At 44.8% G+C, this 20,066-nt stretch overlaps 1 protein-coding gene across 2 annotated transcripts in view; it reads right to left on the bottom strand.

Moving 5' to 3' along the window:
• Positions 1–20,066, bottom strand: part of LOC138265247 (fibrillin-2-like) — a 514,969-nt gene that overhangs the window by 462,648 nt on the left and 32,255 nt on the right. For both annotated transcript variants that reach the window (XM_069212836.1, XM_069212838.1), the window contains exons 6-8: positions 14,082–14,192; positions 5,166–5,282; positions 1,749–1,859 (exon numbers count right to left, since the gene is read on the bottom strand). In XM_069212836.1, coding sequence (XP_069068937.1) covers positions 1,749–1,859; positions 5,166–5,282; positions 14,082–14,192 — 339 coding nt within the window. The remainder of the gene's footprint in view (positions 1–1,748; positions 1,860–5,165; positions 5,283–14,081; positions 14,193–20,066) is intronic.

Genomic DNA, 20,066 nt, shown 5'->3' with positions numbered 1-20,066 from the left:
TTCAATGGGCATACTTTGTACCATATGCTAGAGACTTATAGGTAAGTTAAATATACCAATTTGAGTGACACCAATTTCAACAGTTTTTAAGGTCAAACGGCATGATCTGGGACCTGGTTAACAGAGTCCTAGTGCAAACAGTCAAACAGCAGCATCAGCCCAGAAACATTGGGTGATCATGCAAATTGGCATTTTACCAGGGGCGGCTCCTCCATTAGAGGGAAGAGCTTAGCACCTCTGCCAACAGCGGCAGCTGCAAAACCTTTACAAGAAAAGGAGAATATTCTCCTTTTCTTTTAAAGGGATGTGGCCACGGGGTGACGAGCAGTGAGGGTGAGTGCACAGCACTCCCCCTCAGAGTGCATGTATGTTTGGCTGCCCGTCTCAGTGCGCAGTGTACTCTCTCAGTTGCCGGGCTGGAGAGACCCGGCACAGGCAGCCACCTGACGCTGCTTTGAGCAGCGTCAGGAATGGCCTGCAACAAGACGGAGGAGAGGAGTGGCGTGGTGAGGAGCGAGGTAAGTGCTTTTTTAAAATGTATTTTAATGTTTATTTCCGCCAAACGCGCAACGCCTACCCCTTCCACTGTGAATCGGTTTTGTAGACTGGAACCAGACAATTTGTAGACTGGAACCAGACAATCTGTGTCCAGCCAGGGATTGTTAATGGGTCCTGCCTCCTTGGGCAGAGAAGAACACTATATACATGGGAAGGCAGGCAGCAGATCTCTGTATGTGTACTGATGTGACCAATTTTTTGTCCACACTCCTTTGTTTGGGTGGTGCACCTCTGGGACCCTAACTGACCTGCAGAACTGGCTAGGTCCAGGGAGGGCCATTCTTGATTCATTTAAGATTATCTCATTCCACACTAGACAGAAACACATCGATTTACAATATTTTTGGATTAATGGAGGAAATGGAGTACCACAGGAAATTAGAACAGGCGTTTTGTCTACTACTGAATGCCATGGAAACGATTCCATTTAAAGTTTCACATTGTAATAAGGGGCCCCTTACCCAGGGTTGCCTACCTCTCAAGTATCCAGGCATTACTCACACCTGATTCAGAGGGAAATCAGGTGACCAAGTCATGACGGTCAATACATGTTACATCTGGAGTTTCCCCATTGTTATGCAACTGAAAAGACATACACCTATCAATCAGCTGCCACCAATCATTAGTCATCTTATGGCCAGAAGATGGGAATGTTGTTCACCCAAGAGGAAGGACGCAAAACTTCAGGTATACCAGTATAAACCAAGAGAGTCCAGCACTCTTCTGGTGAGCAACATACAGCACGCACAGCAACCGTCCGAGGAGTTGTGACCCAAGTTGTATATGTTAACAAACCAGGTTGGGCATAATGAGCAAATGAAAACTATGGAATAAAGCTACTGCCCTAAGTGCTTTGAACCCTACAACATGCAAAAAATATTTTTTATAAACAGTATAACATATTCATTGTTTTCATTATTTCTTTCAACAAAACAAGCAGGTGCGCCTTATGCAGGACAAATAAATATAGGTTATACATTGCACGTAGGAATTTATATCTTTCTTCAGAGGGTTATGGAGTTTTCACAGAGGTTTGCAGTTCAAATAAGCACAAATAGATCACAGAAGGCAAATGTGAGATGGTTGCAAAAACCAAACTAAATTATTATGCGATGAAATAGGGAAGTTATTGCATCGCTGATCAACAAGAATTGCCACAGACTTTATTACAGGGCCTCAGTAGTACCTACTTGAGTCACAGTTCAGTCCTGTCCAACCTGCTGAGCATTGGCAGCTGTAGCTTCCTGGAATGTTCTTGCACTTGCCATTAACACATGGACTTGACAGGCATTCATCAATATCTGTATAATAATATATTCAAAAGGAGGAATTAAGACAGCATGTCATTAATTGAAGAAGACCACCAGAACTGACCTCATGATTTTCATATCCAAGCTCCTGTTGAGACATGTAACCTAGACCATCAGATCTTTATGAACACACCAATGCCCCACTCCTAATGTTATGTGTAGCCATCACAATCTAAGGCTTAATGCATCATAGTGCCCAGATCCACGTTACTGTGGTTGAATCATAGTTGAAATAGTGTACTTAGAACTAAAAGACATCTTGTATGACACTTTGATGTCATACATGAACCATCACTGTATTAGCACGTTAGGACCCTTGAGTTATTATTCAAAGCCTGTGGCTGTGGTGCTAGATCCATCACAAACCTATTGTACTGGGCACCCATTGATTATTATGACCAATTTAGTCCACTGGAAGTGAGAACAATCTGCCTCTGTTTTTCACTTCATACTTAACCCCCTCGCTGTGATTGGTTTAAGAGCCCATTCCCCTCCTTCATGCCTTCCCCGAGCAATAAATCACAGGTGTGAAAGGGAGGTTTCAAAAAGGCCACATCCCTGGTTACCCTCCAATGTCTGCTCCTTATTTATTTCCCTGTTCCTAGGACTTCTCACCCAGATGTCTAGTCAGAAGGTAGAGATGCAAATGGCATCATCCTGTTACATCCTCCCTGTTTGGGCCTGTTCGGTGCTAGGGGTGAAAACCATGCCCCATAACTACTAGCCTCAACTCAAGTAAGGTCCACCTTCACCACATTTACATACTAAGGGGCACATATTGCTCCCAAATCCACAGTGGCAGGGGGTTCCAGGTATTCTCCACAGGACATTTAATCATCCAGAGCAGTGATTTCCAACATTTTGACTCCTTAGGACCCCCTCTGAATCAATACTGGAAGCCAGGGACCCCCAAGCAATTTGTGCGATTTCAATTTCAAACTTTAAAACAGTAATTCTCAAAAAATACACAAACTGGATAACACCAAACAAGTACTCGAATTACTAAGGATATAATATTATTTTATATTGAAAAAATATGCAAAAAGCAAGGTCTGAGAAAGCTTTTTCACAATTATGTGGTGGGGAAAGGAAGTATAACCATAAAGGCCACTCATCTCTCCATAGCTTCTCTGTCACATGTAATTTGTTTTATAGCACCTCTCATACCAGTGTAGGGTGTCAGAGCACTTTACAGGGGACTAAAAAGTGTAGGATTCACATTTTATCCACACTGGTAGGCATTTTCTAAGAGCGCTTGGTCTGGAGAAGCACTGACTCAGGATTCAGAACACAACACAGTGGTTAGCGCTGACTTCAATAATAAGAATGTATTTCTACTCAAGCATGCCTTTTTTAGCAGCATAAGGAAAATAAAAAACTGGAAAAAACATACCATTTCTATTTTGTGCCATGAAGTTTGCGTGCAGCTCTTTGAGCTCCCTGTGCTAGATTATGATTGTAACTTATGAACTGCACAGTAACAAAAGAATCTCTGTGACAAAAGCAGTAACCCACTGTTCTTTGCCTGATACATGTTCTTTGCAGCAGGTATATTAAACATGCGCACTACCTTTGAGTCAAAACTGCCACTAGACAAAATTCCTATCTTTTTCTTGAAAGTACATTTATCACCAGTGTTATCTTGACGCTTTTATTTTTGCCAGAATGTACAAGGAACGTTGCAGTGCTTTTAAAACTGCTGCACAAAGGAAGTAATCCATTTAAAAACACACGTGTTTCTTTCAGTGTCCCCAGCTGGAAAAGTGCCTTTCTGGTGGCCCAGGCCTGTGGACCACTGGGAAGGAGTCACAGACCCCTGGGGGTCCCCAGACCACAGGTTGGGAACCACTGATCCAGAGAATTTTTCCATGCCTAGCCAACTTCCAACTTAGACAGGATCTTTGTTGCCGTCATTGTCTTCAGCCTATTTCCTGTGTGTGAGAACACTTGCACTTGGGCATAGCCCAAAGTCTTCCCCAGCTTTTTGAGGATGGTTGTCCTTAGATTTAACAAACAGCATACCGAATGGACTGGAGTTCGCTAGCCACATCTCACAAATATCTAGTACACCCAAGCAGATACTGGCAGATCTAATTACATTAGAAGCCTCCTCACTTGGCCCAAAGTCACTCTAACTTGAAGGAATAGGGAAGATATTCCTAGCAAACAATCTGTACAATAACGAACCCAGACATGAATGTGTAACATACCACTCCTACCTTTCAAGAAGCAAACCCTCTTTTATGTAGCAGTCACGCATGTGGAGGATTAAGAGAGAAGTTGGCCACCCCGGATGATCAGGGGGACGCACCAACACGCTACTACCAGCACACTGTATGTATGTGTGCATGTATATGGTATTGCTATAGCACTAACGAAACCAAAAGGCAGCAGAGTGCCGTACATGATCAAAGACATGCATAAAGCCAGGGAGTAAGAGAAAAGGAAGCTGGGCAGTGGGTGGTTAATGCAGTATGATATAGGTTTCTTTAAAGAGGTGGGTTTTCAAATCTTTCCTAAATTGGAGCAATGTTGGAGACATCCTGATGGGTACGGGATGTTTTTCCAGATCCTGGGTGCATAGATGGAAAACACCTCTTAAGTTGTTTTTTTCTTTTCTACACTTCTGAGTCTGCAGTTTGATGTTGATACGATAAGCCTATCAGAGTAAAGGGCTTTACAGATGAATGATGACTTCTGCCACCTGGCAAGAGGTAAACAGGACCATCAACACAAGACAACTCCCGGTATCAAATTGTGAAGACATCCTTGTGGGTGTGGGGGAAGAGGTACCATGCACTAGGTCACTATCTTTGGAAGCGCTCTCCAGCAAAGAGTAGACTAAACAAAATATTACTAAAGACGTCTGGCAAAAGGAAGAACATGGCGCTGTTAACTGAAGGTGCAGGAAAAAAATCTTTTTAGTTATGAAAAAAGTGAGCGGAGCACTGTTACAATTACTGTGTAAGTGTTGCAGGCAACATAAACACAAACCCTTAGGAAGAGAATGAGAAGATCGCGGTTGGTAATGCAGGAGCACCCTTTATGATGTTGTCAAAGAGGACGCATGAAAGCATACAAAACTTTAAACCATAGAGGCACAGTTAATCTTCCAATCTTTTCTATGCGCCCTCCCCCTCCCCATTGTTGGGGTCTACTGCCTAGGGCCCCAAATTTTGCAGTGCGCAAAACCAATATAAATAGCATTACACGTGTGATTCACTTTTACAAACAATAGCATTGTTGCTGCCAGGCATCACAACATTTCAGAAGTGGCCAAGCGTAATCAATATCTACCCTCAGAGCATGTGGGTCCTGTCCATCCGGCATTGCAGTTGCATATGTATGATCCAGCTGTGTTCTTGCAGATACTGCGTCGGCTGCATAGATTATCTCTCTTGCACTCATCCACATCTGGAGACACAAGTACATCAAAAAGACATTAGGAGTAAAGAAAAATGAACCCTGGCAACTATTGTGGTCATAGCTAGCACTTTTTTTTACAAATTCAAACACTCAAATCTTTATTGGAAAACTTTGGTCTACAGAAGCATTTTATTCAGGCGTATATAGTTAACCAACATGGAGCAGTGTGTTAGAAATGGGTCACATTACTTTTGGAGGAGTCCTTTGCAGGATCAAGTGGCTCATTCAGAGCCCGCAGGCAGTGGTGTAACAAAGGTCCCCGAAGTGACTCAGAGGTTAAGAACTACAAGAAATGCAATAACATGCAACAGAAAAAGGTGAGCACATAACAGTACCTACACCTGATAGGAACTGGGCAGTTCCAAGAGAGCTGCAATGGAGTAGTGCAAGGGGATGAAAAGAAGATGGAAATCAGTCCCCACAATGGGAATCTCGAAAATGGCGCAAGACAGAATCTGCATGCGCTCCAAAAAGAAAGACACCATCAAATGGCATATCAAGGAAAGCATCCCGCACCAGAGCTGAAAAATTAGAAGCTGATAACCAAGCCCTGCGACGAATGGCAACAGCGGCAGCCATAATCCGAGCAACGGAATCAGTATTAGTCCATTCCTGTGCGGACAGTGAGTCGAGCAGCCTGTTGACCATCTCTGATCAAAGGCGTCAGGGCAGTGCGAACATCCTCAGGAAACAATGCCAAGAAACATTACACAGAGTCCCAGAGTGCATGTGAAAAGAAGGCCAACACACAGGTAGTGTTGGTGGAATGGAGAGTGGCACTAGAAGAGGCGAAAATACACCTGCTGGCAGCATCCATCTGACTACAATCCCTGTGTGGCGGAGAGGGAGGAATCTGCGCCACATCAGGAATACCCTAAGCAGTTTGGACAACAAACCCGTAGGAGTAGGGTGGTGGCGAAGACACAACAGATCCTCTTGTGCCAGAAGATGCCAGTGTGAGATTGAGCGGTCTACAGAAGGAGCAGAGACAGGCTGATTCCAGACACCAAGAAGGATGTCACATAGAGCCTCGCAATAAAGCAGAATGGGTTCAATGGTAAACGGATCCGAGTGAAAAGTTAACAACGGATCTGTAGATAACTGCACCATTGGAAGCTGCAAGTGCAAAATATCAGCCACCTGACTCAAAACATCTGCGTAGGCAGTGCTGGCTTTTGTTGCCAATCCAGGGGACGAGAGTAGCCTGGATGCTGGCAAGGAGTCTAGGCCACTAGCACCGGCTAAATCAAGCGCCCAATCAAAGGATGAACCAGGAAGGAGCCCCGTAAAAGGAGCTTGAGGAAGTGTAGGAGGCTCAGAAAGTGTATCCAGCACAGTAACCACATCCATATTAAATGACGCCGCTCCCAGCGATGGAGTCGACATCGGCTGATGTCCAGTGGGGGGGAGCCTCCGCAGAAGCGGTGCCGTCCGACTCCAGGGAAATCAATACAGGAGTATCAAGCAGAGTCGACTGGTACAATGGTGCCGTGAGAGGCGTTGGGACAACAAGATCATGTGGAGGAGAGGGAGGTCTTACGAGGCCATGCACTGGCGCCAATCTAACTCCGGAATTGGAGTTGAGAGTCTGAACCGGCAGCGAGGATGAAACTGACGGTGAAGACACCGTCAGAACACTCACCACCTCTTTAGGGCCCGAATGCGCTCCAGAGGGGGGGGGGTAGAGCAAAAGATGGAATGCAGAGACAAATAGTAATCCCGCATTTGGACCATAGTCGTCCCGGCGCCGGGATACAGCGGAAGAGAAGGCGTTGACTCGGGTGCGGACTCAATAGGAGAACGCGGGCGGTGACCAGAGGGCGTGATGGCAGCCGGGAAGACTTACCAGGAGATGTCGATGGACCACCTGAGGTCAATGGAACCATCCAAGGACCAACTCCTGTAGCGCTCCTGGGACCATGAAGATGAAGACTGACTCTGTCGCCGGCGGAAAGATTTGTCTGCACGTGCCGCGAGGAGCTTCATGAGACTCTCCCTCAAAGACTTCAGGTTCAGGTGATGGCAGACGTCGCAGTCATCGGCGTAGTGATGAGAGCCGAGACACCACAAACAGACCGAAAGGGGATCCGTGGTCAACATATGCCGGGAACAGGACCCACAGGGTTTAAACCCAGAAGGCATATACACTATGTTTTGAAAAGTTTTAAGAAAAAATACCCCAAAATCAGAAGAAAAGGTCACAAGGGCCGAGGTACTCGCTACCAGATCCACGCTGCTGCGGGAAAAACTGACATCAGCGCTTCAGAGGAGGGAATACATGGACTCTGCTGACGTCTGCCCGGGGATGATGTTGGGCGGATTTGCTCAATGCCCTCTACCAACGCGCAGAGATGCTGCTGAGGAAAAATTTCCAGATCCATTCTGACGCCTGGGGAAGAATTCTACAATAAGGAATCTGCAGCTAGTTGTCTCAATCAGATAGATAATACAGGGGAAAGCAAAGGGGTATCCGATTCAGGTTCCTTCAGGCACTCTACTAGGTCATCCCATGCTTTGGCCTTATCAAGTGAACCCCTCGCTCTCCGTGCTTCGTGGAACAACACTGCACCTTCATAACCTGCCCAGCGCAGAAGCTCTCCCATACAACTAACTGGACAGGGCTCCTGTGAGCCTTTCAGTGCATGGTGATCTCAAGTTTTGCCAGTACCATCATGAGATCTATGAACCTAGTTATGGTCTTGCGGTTATGTGGGCATGGGAATCGCCCAAGCAGGCATGCCAACGGGGAACGTGGCATAGATCTTTTGGTAACCTCATTAATTGTGTCAACCACTCCATCCCTAAAAGACGTGAGGTCAGTGCAGGACCAGACTCTGTGGCGCATATGAGCCCCCGGTGCCCCTCATGTGGGGCAGGCTGCCAAGGCAGCATAGACAAGACGTATGATCTTACCAGGGGTAAGGTATGCCCTATGCAGGTTATAAAAACAAATCAGTTTGAAGCGGGCATTCCTGAAGATAATGCAAGTGATAGAAAGAATTGATACCCAGTCTGTAAAAGGGATTGGCTGGTCAAGGTTCTCCTTACACTTGTCCTGGAGCTCCAGCAGGGGAGTGAGCACATCTGGCAGTAAGGCTTGATATAGATAGGAAATTGCTTTGGAACGGACTGATGTGGTGCATAACAGTTGGCAGCATTGGTGGGAGGGGGGTTCGGCAGTACCAGTCCTCCAGTGGGTGCACAGAGTGGCTACTACTGCCCGGTGTAAGAGAAATTGTCCATCAGGTAGATCAAAGGAACTAGCAATATTGTCAAAGGCCATAAGTTTCCCGTCTCTGTACTGAAGTCCCACGAGTAGGGATCTATGTTGAGACCATTCCGTCAATTGTCTCAACGCTGTACACTGGGTCAAGTGTATGAGGGCCTCTAAAGGTTGGTCATGCACGTAGGGTCTATTAGTATGAGTGTCTTGAAGGAAGCGTCATCACCAATGGCGAAGAGTCTGTAGGGTCATAGTGTCCTCTCTGAGTAGTTGTCTGGAATTCAAGAGAAGCTTGATTAGTGACTCAAGAGAGTGTCATGCTGGTCTCTCACGGGGCCTAGTCTGGATGCAAGCCATGGGTTGAACCACTGAAGTTGGGCCACAAGGTAATATAGTTTGTAGTCTGGCGCTGCTGGCCCCTGTCTATCGTCGGTTATTGCAATATGGATATTGGTGGTCGTATTGCGGCCTGGGATAAATCCAGCCTGGTCAAGGAGTATGAGCTTGGTCATGAAGGGGAGTAGGCGGGCTGCAAGTATATGACTCAAGATTTTATAATCCACGTTTAGCATGGATAATGGGCAATATGCCTGGACATCGGGGGTGGTCCCAGTTTTACCAGCGTGACGATCTGAGCCTCATTATTAGTGACTAGGAGATTACCGTATTCCCAGGCTGCTGCATTTAGTGTGACCACGTGTTGGGTAAGGCCATCAGTATAAGCCATGTAAATTTGCACTGGAGGCCATTCGTGCTTGGGAACTTGTCCCAGGCTATGGTTTTGATGGTGATCCTCACCTCTTTGACTGTGATGGCACCCCTCAGTGCCTCCATCTCAGTTTGCTTATGGGTTGAAAGTGCCACAGAGCCAATTAAGTCTCCCATTTGCTGAGGGGCTTGTTCATTGAAAGGAGGGGGCATACAACAAGGTATAATATCTAACAAACCTACCGTTAATATCCTCCTGGGTGTAAAGGTGTTCACCTGTTTCGGATTCTATACCAAGAATCAGAGAGGTCCTTGGGGTGGGGTTGGCTAACCATGCTAAGAGGACACCCACCTTGTCATACTCCATGAGTGTGCGTACCATGTGCTAAAGTTAGACGAAACATAAGAGTTTCTCATTGTGTATTGCAAGTTGGTCTTTAGCATCCAGTAGTTGTTGGTGTATGTCCGGGTTCCGAGGCCAGGCTAGTTCTAAGTTACGCAGAACTCTTTCATGTGAGTCTATTTCACTCAGTAGGTGTGACATACCCCTATAATGCACTGACCTCTGATTGAGGACTTTAAGTGCATCCCACTGGATAATGGGTGTGGTCACGGTGGTGTGTTATCCATGAAGTAGGTGGGTGTTGCTTTCCTATGGTGTGCAAAAAGGTGGGGTCTTTCAATGATTCTACTTGGGCACTCTCTCTGCCAAGACAGGGAAAGCAGTGTTGATATCTTCAGGCAGGTGCAGAGCTATTGGATGCTGGTAATATTAGGGTATAGTTGTTGGCTTTGGCCCATTGGTTGTATTCTGGGGGGTAAGTGGCATTTCCCAAGTGTGAGCATCATCCAGAGAAGCTCCAGGCACTCTGGGTCCAACACAGCTCATGTTTGGCCCAGTGGAGGGAGATACAAACACTTCGTCAGATATTGCAGAGCCCTCCCCCAGGTACCTTCTGAGCAGTGGTGGAGGCGTAGGCCTCAGGCCATGATTATCATGAAAGGCTGCCTCTGGTGGTGCCAAATGCTCAAGGTCCCAGGATATGTAATGAGTATCTCTCCGTTTCCAGGCCAACCCAGTAGAGGAAAAGTGATGCCTTACTGGCAGCGACGATGCATAACCCAGGTGGGGCCTCATGCAGTTTCAAGGTTCAGTAGGCCACAAAACCTGCTACATGGTAGGTTTTCATCCCAGCCTTGGACTACAGCAATGTCAGCAAGGTTCTGCTGCACAGTGGAGAGTATTGGGTGGGCACACAAGAGTGAGGATTACAGGTCTGGCTCACAACAGTGTAGTTCAGGGGAGTTGCGGGTGCTTGAGTCCTCACCTTCAGATCGGGCCAAGACACTTCCAGTCCTTGGCTGCCCCTACGGATCGTGGTGCAGTCCTCCAGGTCCCAGTCAAGGTGGTCGTCACCAGTGCCACCGCGGGATGTGGGAATCTCAGTCACCCTGTATCAGCTAGTTTCTTATGGTGCATGCCAACCTGCAGTCATCCCAATCATTTGGATCAGCAGTTCACCATTGGGGGGGGGTGGATGGAGACTACACAAGCACCCCGGAAGCAGCCCTAATGCGGGCAACAGGGTTCCATCGGTTTTCAGGCCAATGCAGGCAATATATCAGAAGGGTAGTCCTGGATAGTGGAGTTCGGCCGGGAGCACCGCAACTCTTGGTCTATTCCATTCAGCATCAGGACAAGCCCCCCACCCTTATTTAGTCTTGACTTTGCCTTTGCCTTTGCTGTCTCCAGTCTTACACAGCTCTTTGTGAGTACCAGTTTTTGGTAATTCCCATTCATTGTTGTCCAGCGCACAGCTATATAGTGAGTGCTGTCACAGTCATGCAAAATGAGTGCTGCAGCAGCCATGAAGAGTGAGTGTTGTCATAGCAGTGCAGAGTGAGTTAAATTACAGTGCAATCAGAGAGTTTTCATAGCAGTGAGTGTTGTCATAACACTGCAGAGTGAAGTCAAAATCATACAGAATGAGTGCTGTCACAGCCGTGCAGTGAAAGCTTCCACAGAGGTACAGTGTAAGTGCTATCTCAACCATGCAAAGTTAGTTTCGGCACAGCGTAGTGAAAGTCTTTGCAGAAGAGGAGACTAAGGGAAATCAAAGGAGTGAGGGTGCAGAGTGTGTTCTGGCCGATGTGTGCAGATGTATGGGTTTACTATTCTTAACTCCACATCTACCTACCTTCACAACATATTGTTAGTTGACATTGTGGATGAAAGATTGCAGGTGCAGTAGAGCACTGAGTCCAGCTGTGCAGTGAGATTGCTGTCCCAGCACTGCAGAGTAACTGCTGCCACATCCTACCATGTGGTTCCTACCGTAGAGTCCTAGTGTGACTGCCATTAGAGAAGTCCAGATTGACTGGTACACAGCTGTGTAGTATTAGTGGTCACAGTTGTAAAGAATGAGGTCAAACATAGACGTTCAGACTGACTGCCTCTGCAGCCATATATTGCATGTGTTTCTTTCACAACCATGCAGTGCTCAGTGCTATGACCGCAGTGCAGTTAGTGCTGCCACAGCTGTTCAATGGGTTCTGCGGCCACAACCATGCAGAGGGCTGTCACAGCACATTGAGGGTAGTCACAGTACTGCAGACTGAACACAATCACAACAGTGCAGATTGTTATCACAGTTGTGCAGAGTGAATGCTATCTCATCTATGACAGCTCCAACAGATTAGCTGTGCAAGCGCTATCTCAGCCATGCAGAATGAATGTTGGCACAGCACAGCGAAAATCATTGCACTGGAGCAGAGTGGGCACAATCAAAGAGGTTTAGAGTTAGTGTTAGCTCAGCTATGGCCAACTACCACAGATGTGCAGTACAGGTGCTATCACTTCAAAGTCAGCGTTGTGTTAACACAGATAGCAGGGCCCAAGGAAGGGATAGAGGTAGATAGATAGCGTTCACCCACTATTTTCACAGAGTAGGGCATATACCCTGCCAAGAATCTGGGGTCCACTAAAATATGATGCAATCTTCCCAGTGTCATTTGCAGACACCAGGACACACTCAGCAGAACCTGCACATTGTCTGATTTTGTTACTATTAGCAACATGCAGGTGGTTTTATGTTTGTTCAATCCAGATGGGCCCAGATCAGGAGGTCTAATCAGAGAATTATTGCTGTGAGCTATCTGGAGCCTCAAACCTAAATGCAAATGCAATGGAGGGGAAACAAAAGTACACAGCTTGTTATTACTTCACCGGTACTTAGGAGTGGCACGGCTGGGACTTTATTCAGTCCCTGTTTAACAGAAATATACATGCACTATCAGAATGTCAGATGTGCAGTTATGTCCCAGTATTTACAGAAATAACAATTTAAATACCACTATTTTGTTTTGTTTATTTATGGCACTACAAATCCCAATGCAGGTAGTCAGAGCGCTTTAGGTCACACATACACATTTATACTTTGACAATAAATCATGTAAGTGTGCAAATCATTGTACGGAATGTGTTACATAAGACCGTGGGGGTTACGTGGTGTAGACATCACATGTCCTTTACAGCTCACTGTGCTGTATTCAAAGGATTACTATGTACTGCGGGTAACAAAAGGATCTCTGTGTTAAAAGCAGTATCCCACTCACCTATCTACATAAAATAAAAGTCTGTCATGTGCATTTTAGATAATGTGCTTAAGAAGGAGACCAGTTAGCCACCAATGCTACTTTGATTCAAACCTGGAAATAGACAAAACACAGGTCTTTCGAAGAAACATGATAACCTCCAGAGTTATCTTGCCATTAATATTATTCCCTGAGATTTACTGGACACACAATGATCTCTGAAGCAGGTTCCTTAACCCCATAAAAGATTTTAAAATGTAGACGTTTCTCCTTTTTGCCAATTTCTTTGTTTTTTAAAAATAAGTGTATAAGTTGAGGCCTAGATTTTGTGTCAGAGTTGTGTCACTTTTTTTGCAACCCAGATGCAAAATTGTATTTGTTAAATCGCTTGATATGCTTAAATGTACTAATCTTACACCTGCTAAACATATGTGTGGGGTCTTAAGATCTGATGTCACTTTTTGTGATGTCACTTCCTATAAGGGCATGGGTTGTGATGCCACTTCCTGTGATGTCCCATGCCTCCTTCCCTCCCGTTCTCACATTCCTCCTCAGACTCTCTGTCCTTTTCTGTATGCACTTTGCCTTTCAACCGTTCAAGCCTTTCTCGCATGCGTTTATCACATCTCTCAAACCTACTTCTTCCTTCCCACTTTATTTTTTTCAGCCCCCCTCTTTTTCCCTTCTTCTACTGCCCCATTCCCTTTCTGGATATACAGAACCTTCATTCCTTCAACTCTGCACCTTTCTGTTCTCACATGGTCTCTTACCTTACCTTCAACCTCATCCTTCCTATGCCTCCTAATTATCCTGACTCTCGAGTCACGACCCTCCACTGGACACACAGTGTTTTTTCTAACTTTAAGACATGCCGCACACTGCTGTGTAATATGTCTAAATAAATGAAAAATCAATAGTGTTAACAGAGGTGCAAACTACAGGCTTTGCCAATCCTTCTTTTTTAGGACTTGTGCTCTGATAGTGAGTACTGCCACACCAGTAGTGACGCCGTGGGCAGTAAATTTCGGGCTGTGGCACATATATATATATATATATATATTTAGGAAGCCTAGAGCAAGAAAGTATTCTGGTGCATTTTACAGTTTGTTTTTTTTTCCAAGTTTGTCGTTTGAAAAGCTGGTGTTCTGTTTGCTGCAAATATCTGTTTTGCAGCATGGTCAAAATGTAGCATGATGCCCACACGTTAAATATAGCTACTGACAACATGTCTGTAAAAGTCGTATACAAATAATATACTGTACCTTCATCACATTTCTTTCCTTCCCAACCAGGGGGACAAGTACAAACAAACCCACGGAGTGCACTCGTGCAGTTACCGTTGACACACGGACTGCTTCGGCAAAAGTCAATTCCTGTGAAGGGAAAGAAACAATGACGGAGCTCATTTTTGGTACTGACCAACAAAATAAAACGCTGACCAGAAGATATATATATTTTTTTTTACATTCGCGGTCGTGAACACAGCTTTTTGTTTTCTTGTCAATGCTGAAAAGTATCTCATTCTGAAAAAAAGTGTGATATTAATAAAAACGGCAATGCACCTCTCGGGGGCGCAGCCAGCAGAAGGCGGCGTCGGGCAACGGAAGCCGCGTGAAACCCGCGAGCGCGCACGTGCCAACCGCCAACGGAGTGACGCAACTGCCGGCGGTTCCCGCTCCCAGTCTCGCGCCGCCCAAGCGGGCGCACGTGCCTGCATCGTGGCGGTGGAGGGTGGATGCAGCGAGGTGACGCCTCCCGCCCCCCGCCAGTCAAGGGAACATTTTAAGGTACGTATATGTACTCTGTAGGGCCTGTTCGGTTTGTGAAACGACAGCAACAAAATCATACCTGAGAGGAGACTCAAACTTCTACCGACAGACTGTGGCCCTTCTTAGTACCTCATTGAAATAAGATTCTGCCATAAATGGGTCCTTCTGGAGAACAAATTGGCCGGTTGACATAATCAAATCGAATAGAAAGTGCTTCAAAGTGCCCGATTTAGATCTTAGCAACGTGAGAGATATCCAGTCTTCCGTATTATGAACTCCGTAGAATATAATGAACCCGTAATACGGTGGATGGGCTATCCGTTATGTTTGTGACGGAGTAGTCCATCCGCCAAGATCTAAATCAGAAGCTTAGTCTCCAAAGTCCCTGGAAATAGTTCATAAACGTACATGATTGCTTGGAACTGTCATCAAACTACGAAACAGAACATGCTTTTATATTATGTAGTTAATTTTGTGTTTTTTTGTTTTTCATAGGAATTGAATTATTATATTTTACATAAGTATATGGTTTATTGTCATTTTAAGTAAACTGTTGACTAACACAAATGTAACAGATGATAAAAATAGTGTATCATTTCCATTTAGTCTAATCTGCTGTCAAACAAAATTTCAAATGATACGTATGGCAGAGTAGAAGAAAAAAGAAAAGAAAATATAGGTGATGTGCCTAGACAGGTATTATCTAGAACAGTGGTCCCCAACCTGTGGTCCAGGAACCCCTGGGGGTCAGCAAGGCATCCTCAAGGGGTCTGCGACTGATCAGAAAATTAAATACTATTGACAGATTAATAAAGTGTATATGAATAAAGTGGCTAAATGTACAATTTAAATCGTACTATAAATGGCAAGGACTTTGAAATCGGAAGCAAAAAATTTAAATTAGTATCCTCAGATTCATTCGTGGGAGCAGCGCAGGTGCATCAAACAGAATAAAGTATGGATGATGTGTGGCTTTAATTGAATGTAGAAAATCTCCAAACTTCCTATTACATTTTTTTTAAAATTGTTTTATTGATATTTTTTGCAAGTAAAATAAAACGTGTTAACATTTGTGTATGATCAATGCTTGTATCTGTATATTTTGAGTATTGTTTTGCAGTTCAAATCATGGACAATGTTTCGGCTGGGGCCCCCGGCTTCTAGTAATGACTCAGTGGGTGGCCCCAGGATTCCAATAATGATTTAGTGGGGGTACCCGCGTTCCAGTGATAAAGTGGGGGTCCACAGAAGTCAAAAGTTTTGGAACTACTGATCTAGAATACTTACCAGTAAGCCTTGTTACTCTGATTCCACAACCCTTCCCCAGTACTTACTTTAAGCAGTTGTGAGGCTACTCTTCCATATGAGCACCTCATACCAAAGCAGCTTTCTCCTCTTTTGTTTCTTTTATATACATACCCCTTTAACTAGTTAAAAGAACAATGCCTTTCAGACTTCCTGATAAATCAAAGCTTTTATATGTGCTTCCTCCCCAGATTTAGGCAGGATGTGGTTACATATGTACAGGTATGTACAGGAATGTGGAATTGTGGAGAGTAATGATGATTACAAGTAATCTAGACATTGCCTCCTCAGTCACATTCCTCATTATTTTCGTTACTTTTTGCAGCTATACCAAAGAAGATAAGGTTTCAGTAAGCCATTATAAACAAACTAGGATCCATGCCACTCAACAAACTAATTGAAAAACATATTTGAACCTGTTAGAATTTTACAAGCAAACTTTTCAGGCATTAAAAACCTTTGTATTAAAATGTAATTTATTTCATTTGGCTAAATGTAAGCTGTAACAATGAACAAAGACCATGCCCACGTTGCAGCGGCACAAATATCAGTTATAAAGTCTCCATGCCATTCTGCCAATGAGGCTGCTATCTCCCTTGTAGACAGGCCTCCATCGAACCCAAAAGAGAACATCCCAAAACTGCATAAGCAGAGTCATCTCTATAACCAAAAACTCGGGGTAGGTAATTAAGATTTCCCACCTTTTTTGAGCTGACCATAATCAATAAACAATGAGTCTGGCTTTCTAAATTTAACTGTTCTATGCAGATAAATCTTAAAAGGCCCTGACCACATCTAATACATGTGGAAAGCCTTCTTGACCTGAACTTGGAATGCTGGCAGAACTATTACCTGAGTTCTGTGTAAATTGAGTTAATTTTCGGTACACAATTAGGTACAATCTTCAACATTTGTTAAGTAGGGAGGGTAACATAATAAAGCATTTATCTTACTCAGTCATCTGACAGTAGTAATGGCTACCAAGAAACAACCTTTCAGTGTCAACTATTTAAATGGATCTTTCTCTAAAACTCCAAAACCCTTAAACAATCTTGAGGTCAATCCTGAATAACAGAAAGAGAACCCCATGGAGAAGTAATGGCCTTCATAGCTGCCATGTGAAGTCTCAAGGAGGACAATGACCAACCCTTAACAAATCCATCATGTAAAAATAGAAGAATATCTTCAGGAGGCCATTAAAATCTTATTTACTCTCCATTTTGTGAACATTGTCATTGTATGTGTTCTGTGTGGATGCTCTCCTTGATGCCTAGATAGAATTTGAGACTGATAGAGAAAGGCTTAGCTTCAAAAGCCCCTCCCTTTCAGCCTCGAGATTAGCAACCTCAACTTCTGAAAAGACGACAGAAGTAACAATGGAGGAGAAACTGGGGAATAAGATTCTAGTGGGAGAAACCACACCTGGCACAATACCATATGATGTGGACGTGAGAACCACTGTCTCCTCAACCAGTAGTTACAAACCAGAATCACTCCTCCCTTGTCTTTCTGAATTTTCTAAGTATCAAAGGCATCAAGGGAAGGAGTATAACAGATTGCGGCTCGTGACATGTAGGTTCACCTGCCCTGTTGCAAACATCAAGGGAAGGAGTATAACAGAGAATGGGGCTCCTGACATGTGGGTTCATCTGTCCCATTGCAAAGAGGTCTTGAAACCCTGAGAAGAAATGAAGGACCTATGTGTTCAAATCTTCTGCAAATATGTCCACTAATGGAGCCCCCAAACTATTTACTTAACTTCTGAAATATGAAAGCTGGTATTCTGAAATTTTGGGCAGAGGTCAAAACTCTGCTCAGAGAATATCCTGCTTTGCCCTGAAATACATTAGATTATGCTCCACCCATGACAAAATCATTGGTGCCGCACTATTCAAAATCTTAGTTCCTGTTTCAAATTGACTGTTCATGTATGGTATTGTCACAGTTTTGTCTGTTCTATCAACTTTTGAGAAATACTGCATTACTGTTTATACAGCCATCAGTTTCCTCTAGTTGGAGAGTACTCATTCTCCACTTCCATCCAATGCTCTTGAGCTGCCTTTGATCTAAACATACCCCACTCCTGTTTGCTGGCACTCCATGAACAGCCCCTTATCCAGATTCCAGGAGTCCAACCACCAAATAATCGTATTCTTCATGGGTACTGTCACTGGAATGATTGGTTTGAAATCCTGCGTAGATGGCACCCAGCTTTACAGCATGTGATACACCAGCGGTCCCATATGGATATAAGAGATTGCCTAGTGTCTACCCTATAACTTGATGTCAATCTCTTATCCCCAGTATTATTCCATACACACCACATCCCCTTGGACTCACAACCATTCTCTGGGTGAAGCCTGGTTCCTCTGAAACAGCAGACTCAAGCCTGAGATTGGCGGTTAGATTAGGTACCGTCGCCATGGCAAAATACTTTATTCTGGCCATGGTGAGGGTACTCCGCCCGCTAAATTTGGAGATGTCTGCCATCCCAGGAGACACCTCATGCATTTCTAGGAATCGCTGTCATGAGAGTTCTAGTAAATGCAATAAAATTGTGATGGGCGGCTCCATCAATGTGATAGAGCCATATATCAAACTTTCAACATTTCTTTTATTTTAAAAAACAAAATGGGATTTTGTTTTTGAAAAAAAAAAACAGTGACTCATCATCCCCATGGGAGTTTTTCTCCCATAGTTTGGGGTCACTGCAATTTTGACTGCCCCACCTGAAACCACGACTCTTCTGTTCTGGTTAAAACATAAGTCTATTAGGCCATGGTTCATATATTTTTGTTCAATCATAAGGCATCTTGCTGCAGTTGTAATTCTTGGTCTATTGCTTGAATGGTTGCATGTGATTTCTCATCTTGAAATATTTCTGAATGATGACTTCCAGCTCCTAACTAAATAGCTTGTCTCTTGTCAAGGGCATTTTTAACAGACAAGACACATGATCTCAATCTACCTTCCAACTGTCTGATACAAGGGTCTCCTACCACTATGCCACCAGCTGCCACAGAAGAAGATTTAAGGTTACCAAATGCAATATCTGACAGATAGTTAGGTAGAGTTTGCATAAGAAAGTGAAGGCTGTCAAATGTCGCCACTTAATCTCCACGCATGAAGGCATAGAGTTGACAGGTTCAGATGGAGGAGCCTCCCCTGCTGCTGCGACAGAGGATCCTCCCGAAGGGGCAGCCTGATCGGAGGATCGATGCTCGTTTTCAGAAGCTCTGGATACCAGTCTCTCCATGCCCAGTCAGGAGCCACAAGGATTACTTAGGCCCGGTCATTCTTGATCTTCTTGAGAACTCTGGGAAGAAGTAGTATGGCTAGAAAGGCATAGAGGAGGCCTGAACTCCACTCACAACAAAATGTTTTGCAGAGTGATTGCCACCTTGGAAACTTCAACGTGCAATACTGCTGACATTGCACGTTTTCTTTGGAGGTGAACAGATCTAACCAAAGCTCTCCCTACTGCTGAAAGAGTCCTTGAACAACCTCCGAATGGGGATGCCACTCATGATCTGTTGGTCATCGATAGTTAAGTTTGTCTGCCCTGGTGTTCAGAGACCTGCCAAATGTTGAACCACCAAGGTTATGCCCTGCTGTTCCAGCCATGTCCAGAGATGCAGGGCCTTTTGACAAAGGGTCCATGACCCCACCCCCCCTACATGGCGGTGGTGTTCTACGTGAACACCTGCACTAACTTCTCCTTGACAGTCGGAAGAAATGCCGTCAAAGCTAGCACGATTGCATGGAACTCCAACAAGCTGAAGTGGAGTCTGGATTCTGCCGGAGACCAGAGGCCTCTGTTCTCCACCTCTCCCTGATGGCCGTCCCATCCCAGAAGTTACTCTTCAGTCTCTGATGTCAGGTCATGTAGGGGAAGGGAAAGGAGTCTGCCTCTGACCCAGTCGCGGTTCATGAGCCACCACTGCAGTCTTTGCAGTTCCCTCCGAGATCTGGACTATGTTGGAGAGATTCACCTGATGCTGCACCCACTGGAACTTCAGGTCCTACTGCAAAGTCCACATATTACATCTGTTTTGATTCACCAGCAGGATGCAGGAGGTCATGAGGCCCAGCAGCCTTAGAGTCAGTCTCACCGAAACCCAGGATAGAGGCCAAAACATCGGTATCATAACCTGCATATCTTGGACTCACTGT

This window comes from Pleurodeles waltl, chromosome 11, assembly GCF_031143425.1.
Source record: "Pleurodeles waltl isolate 20211129_DDA chromosome 11, aPleWal1.hap1.20221129, whole genome shotgun sequence".
In the NCBI taxonomy this organism is placed as follows: Eukaryota; Metazoa; Chordata; class Amphibia; order Caudata; family Salamandridae; genus Pleurodeles; species Pleurodeles waltl.
Note: the sequence above shows the minus strand (reverse complement) of the source record. Positions and strands in the feature narration are given on the sequence as shown.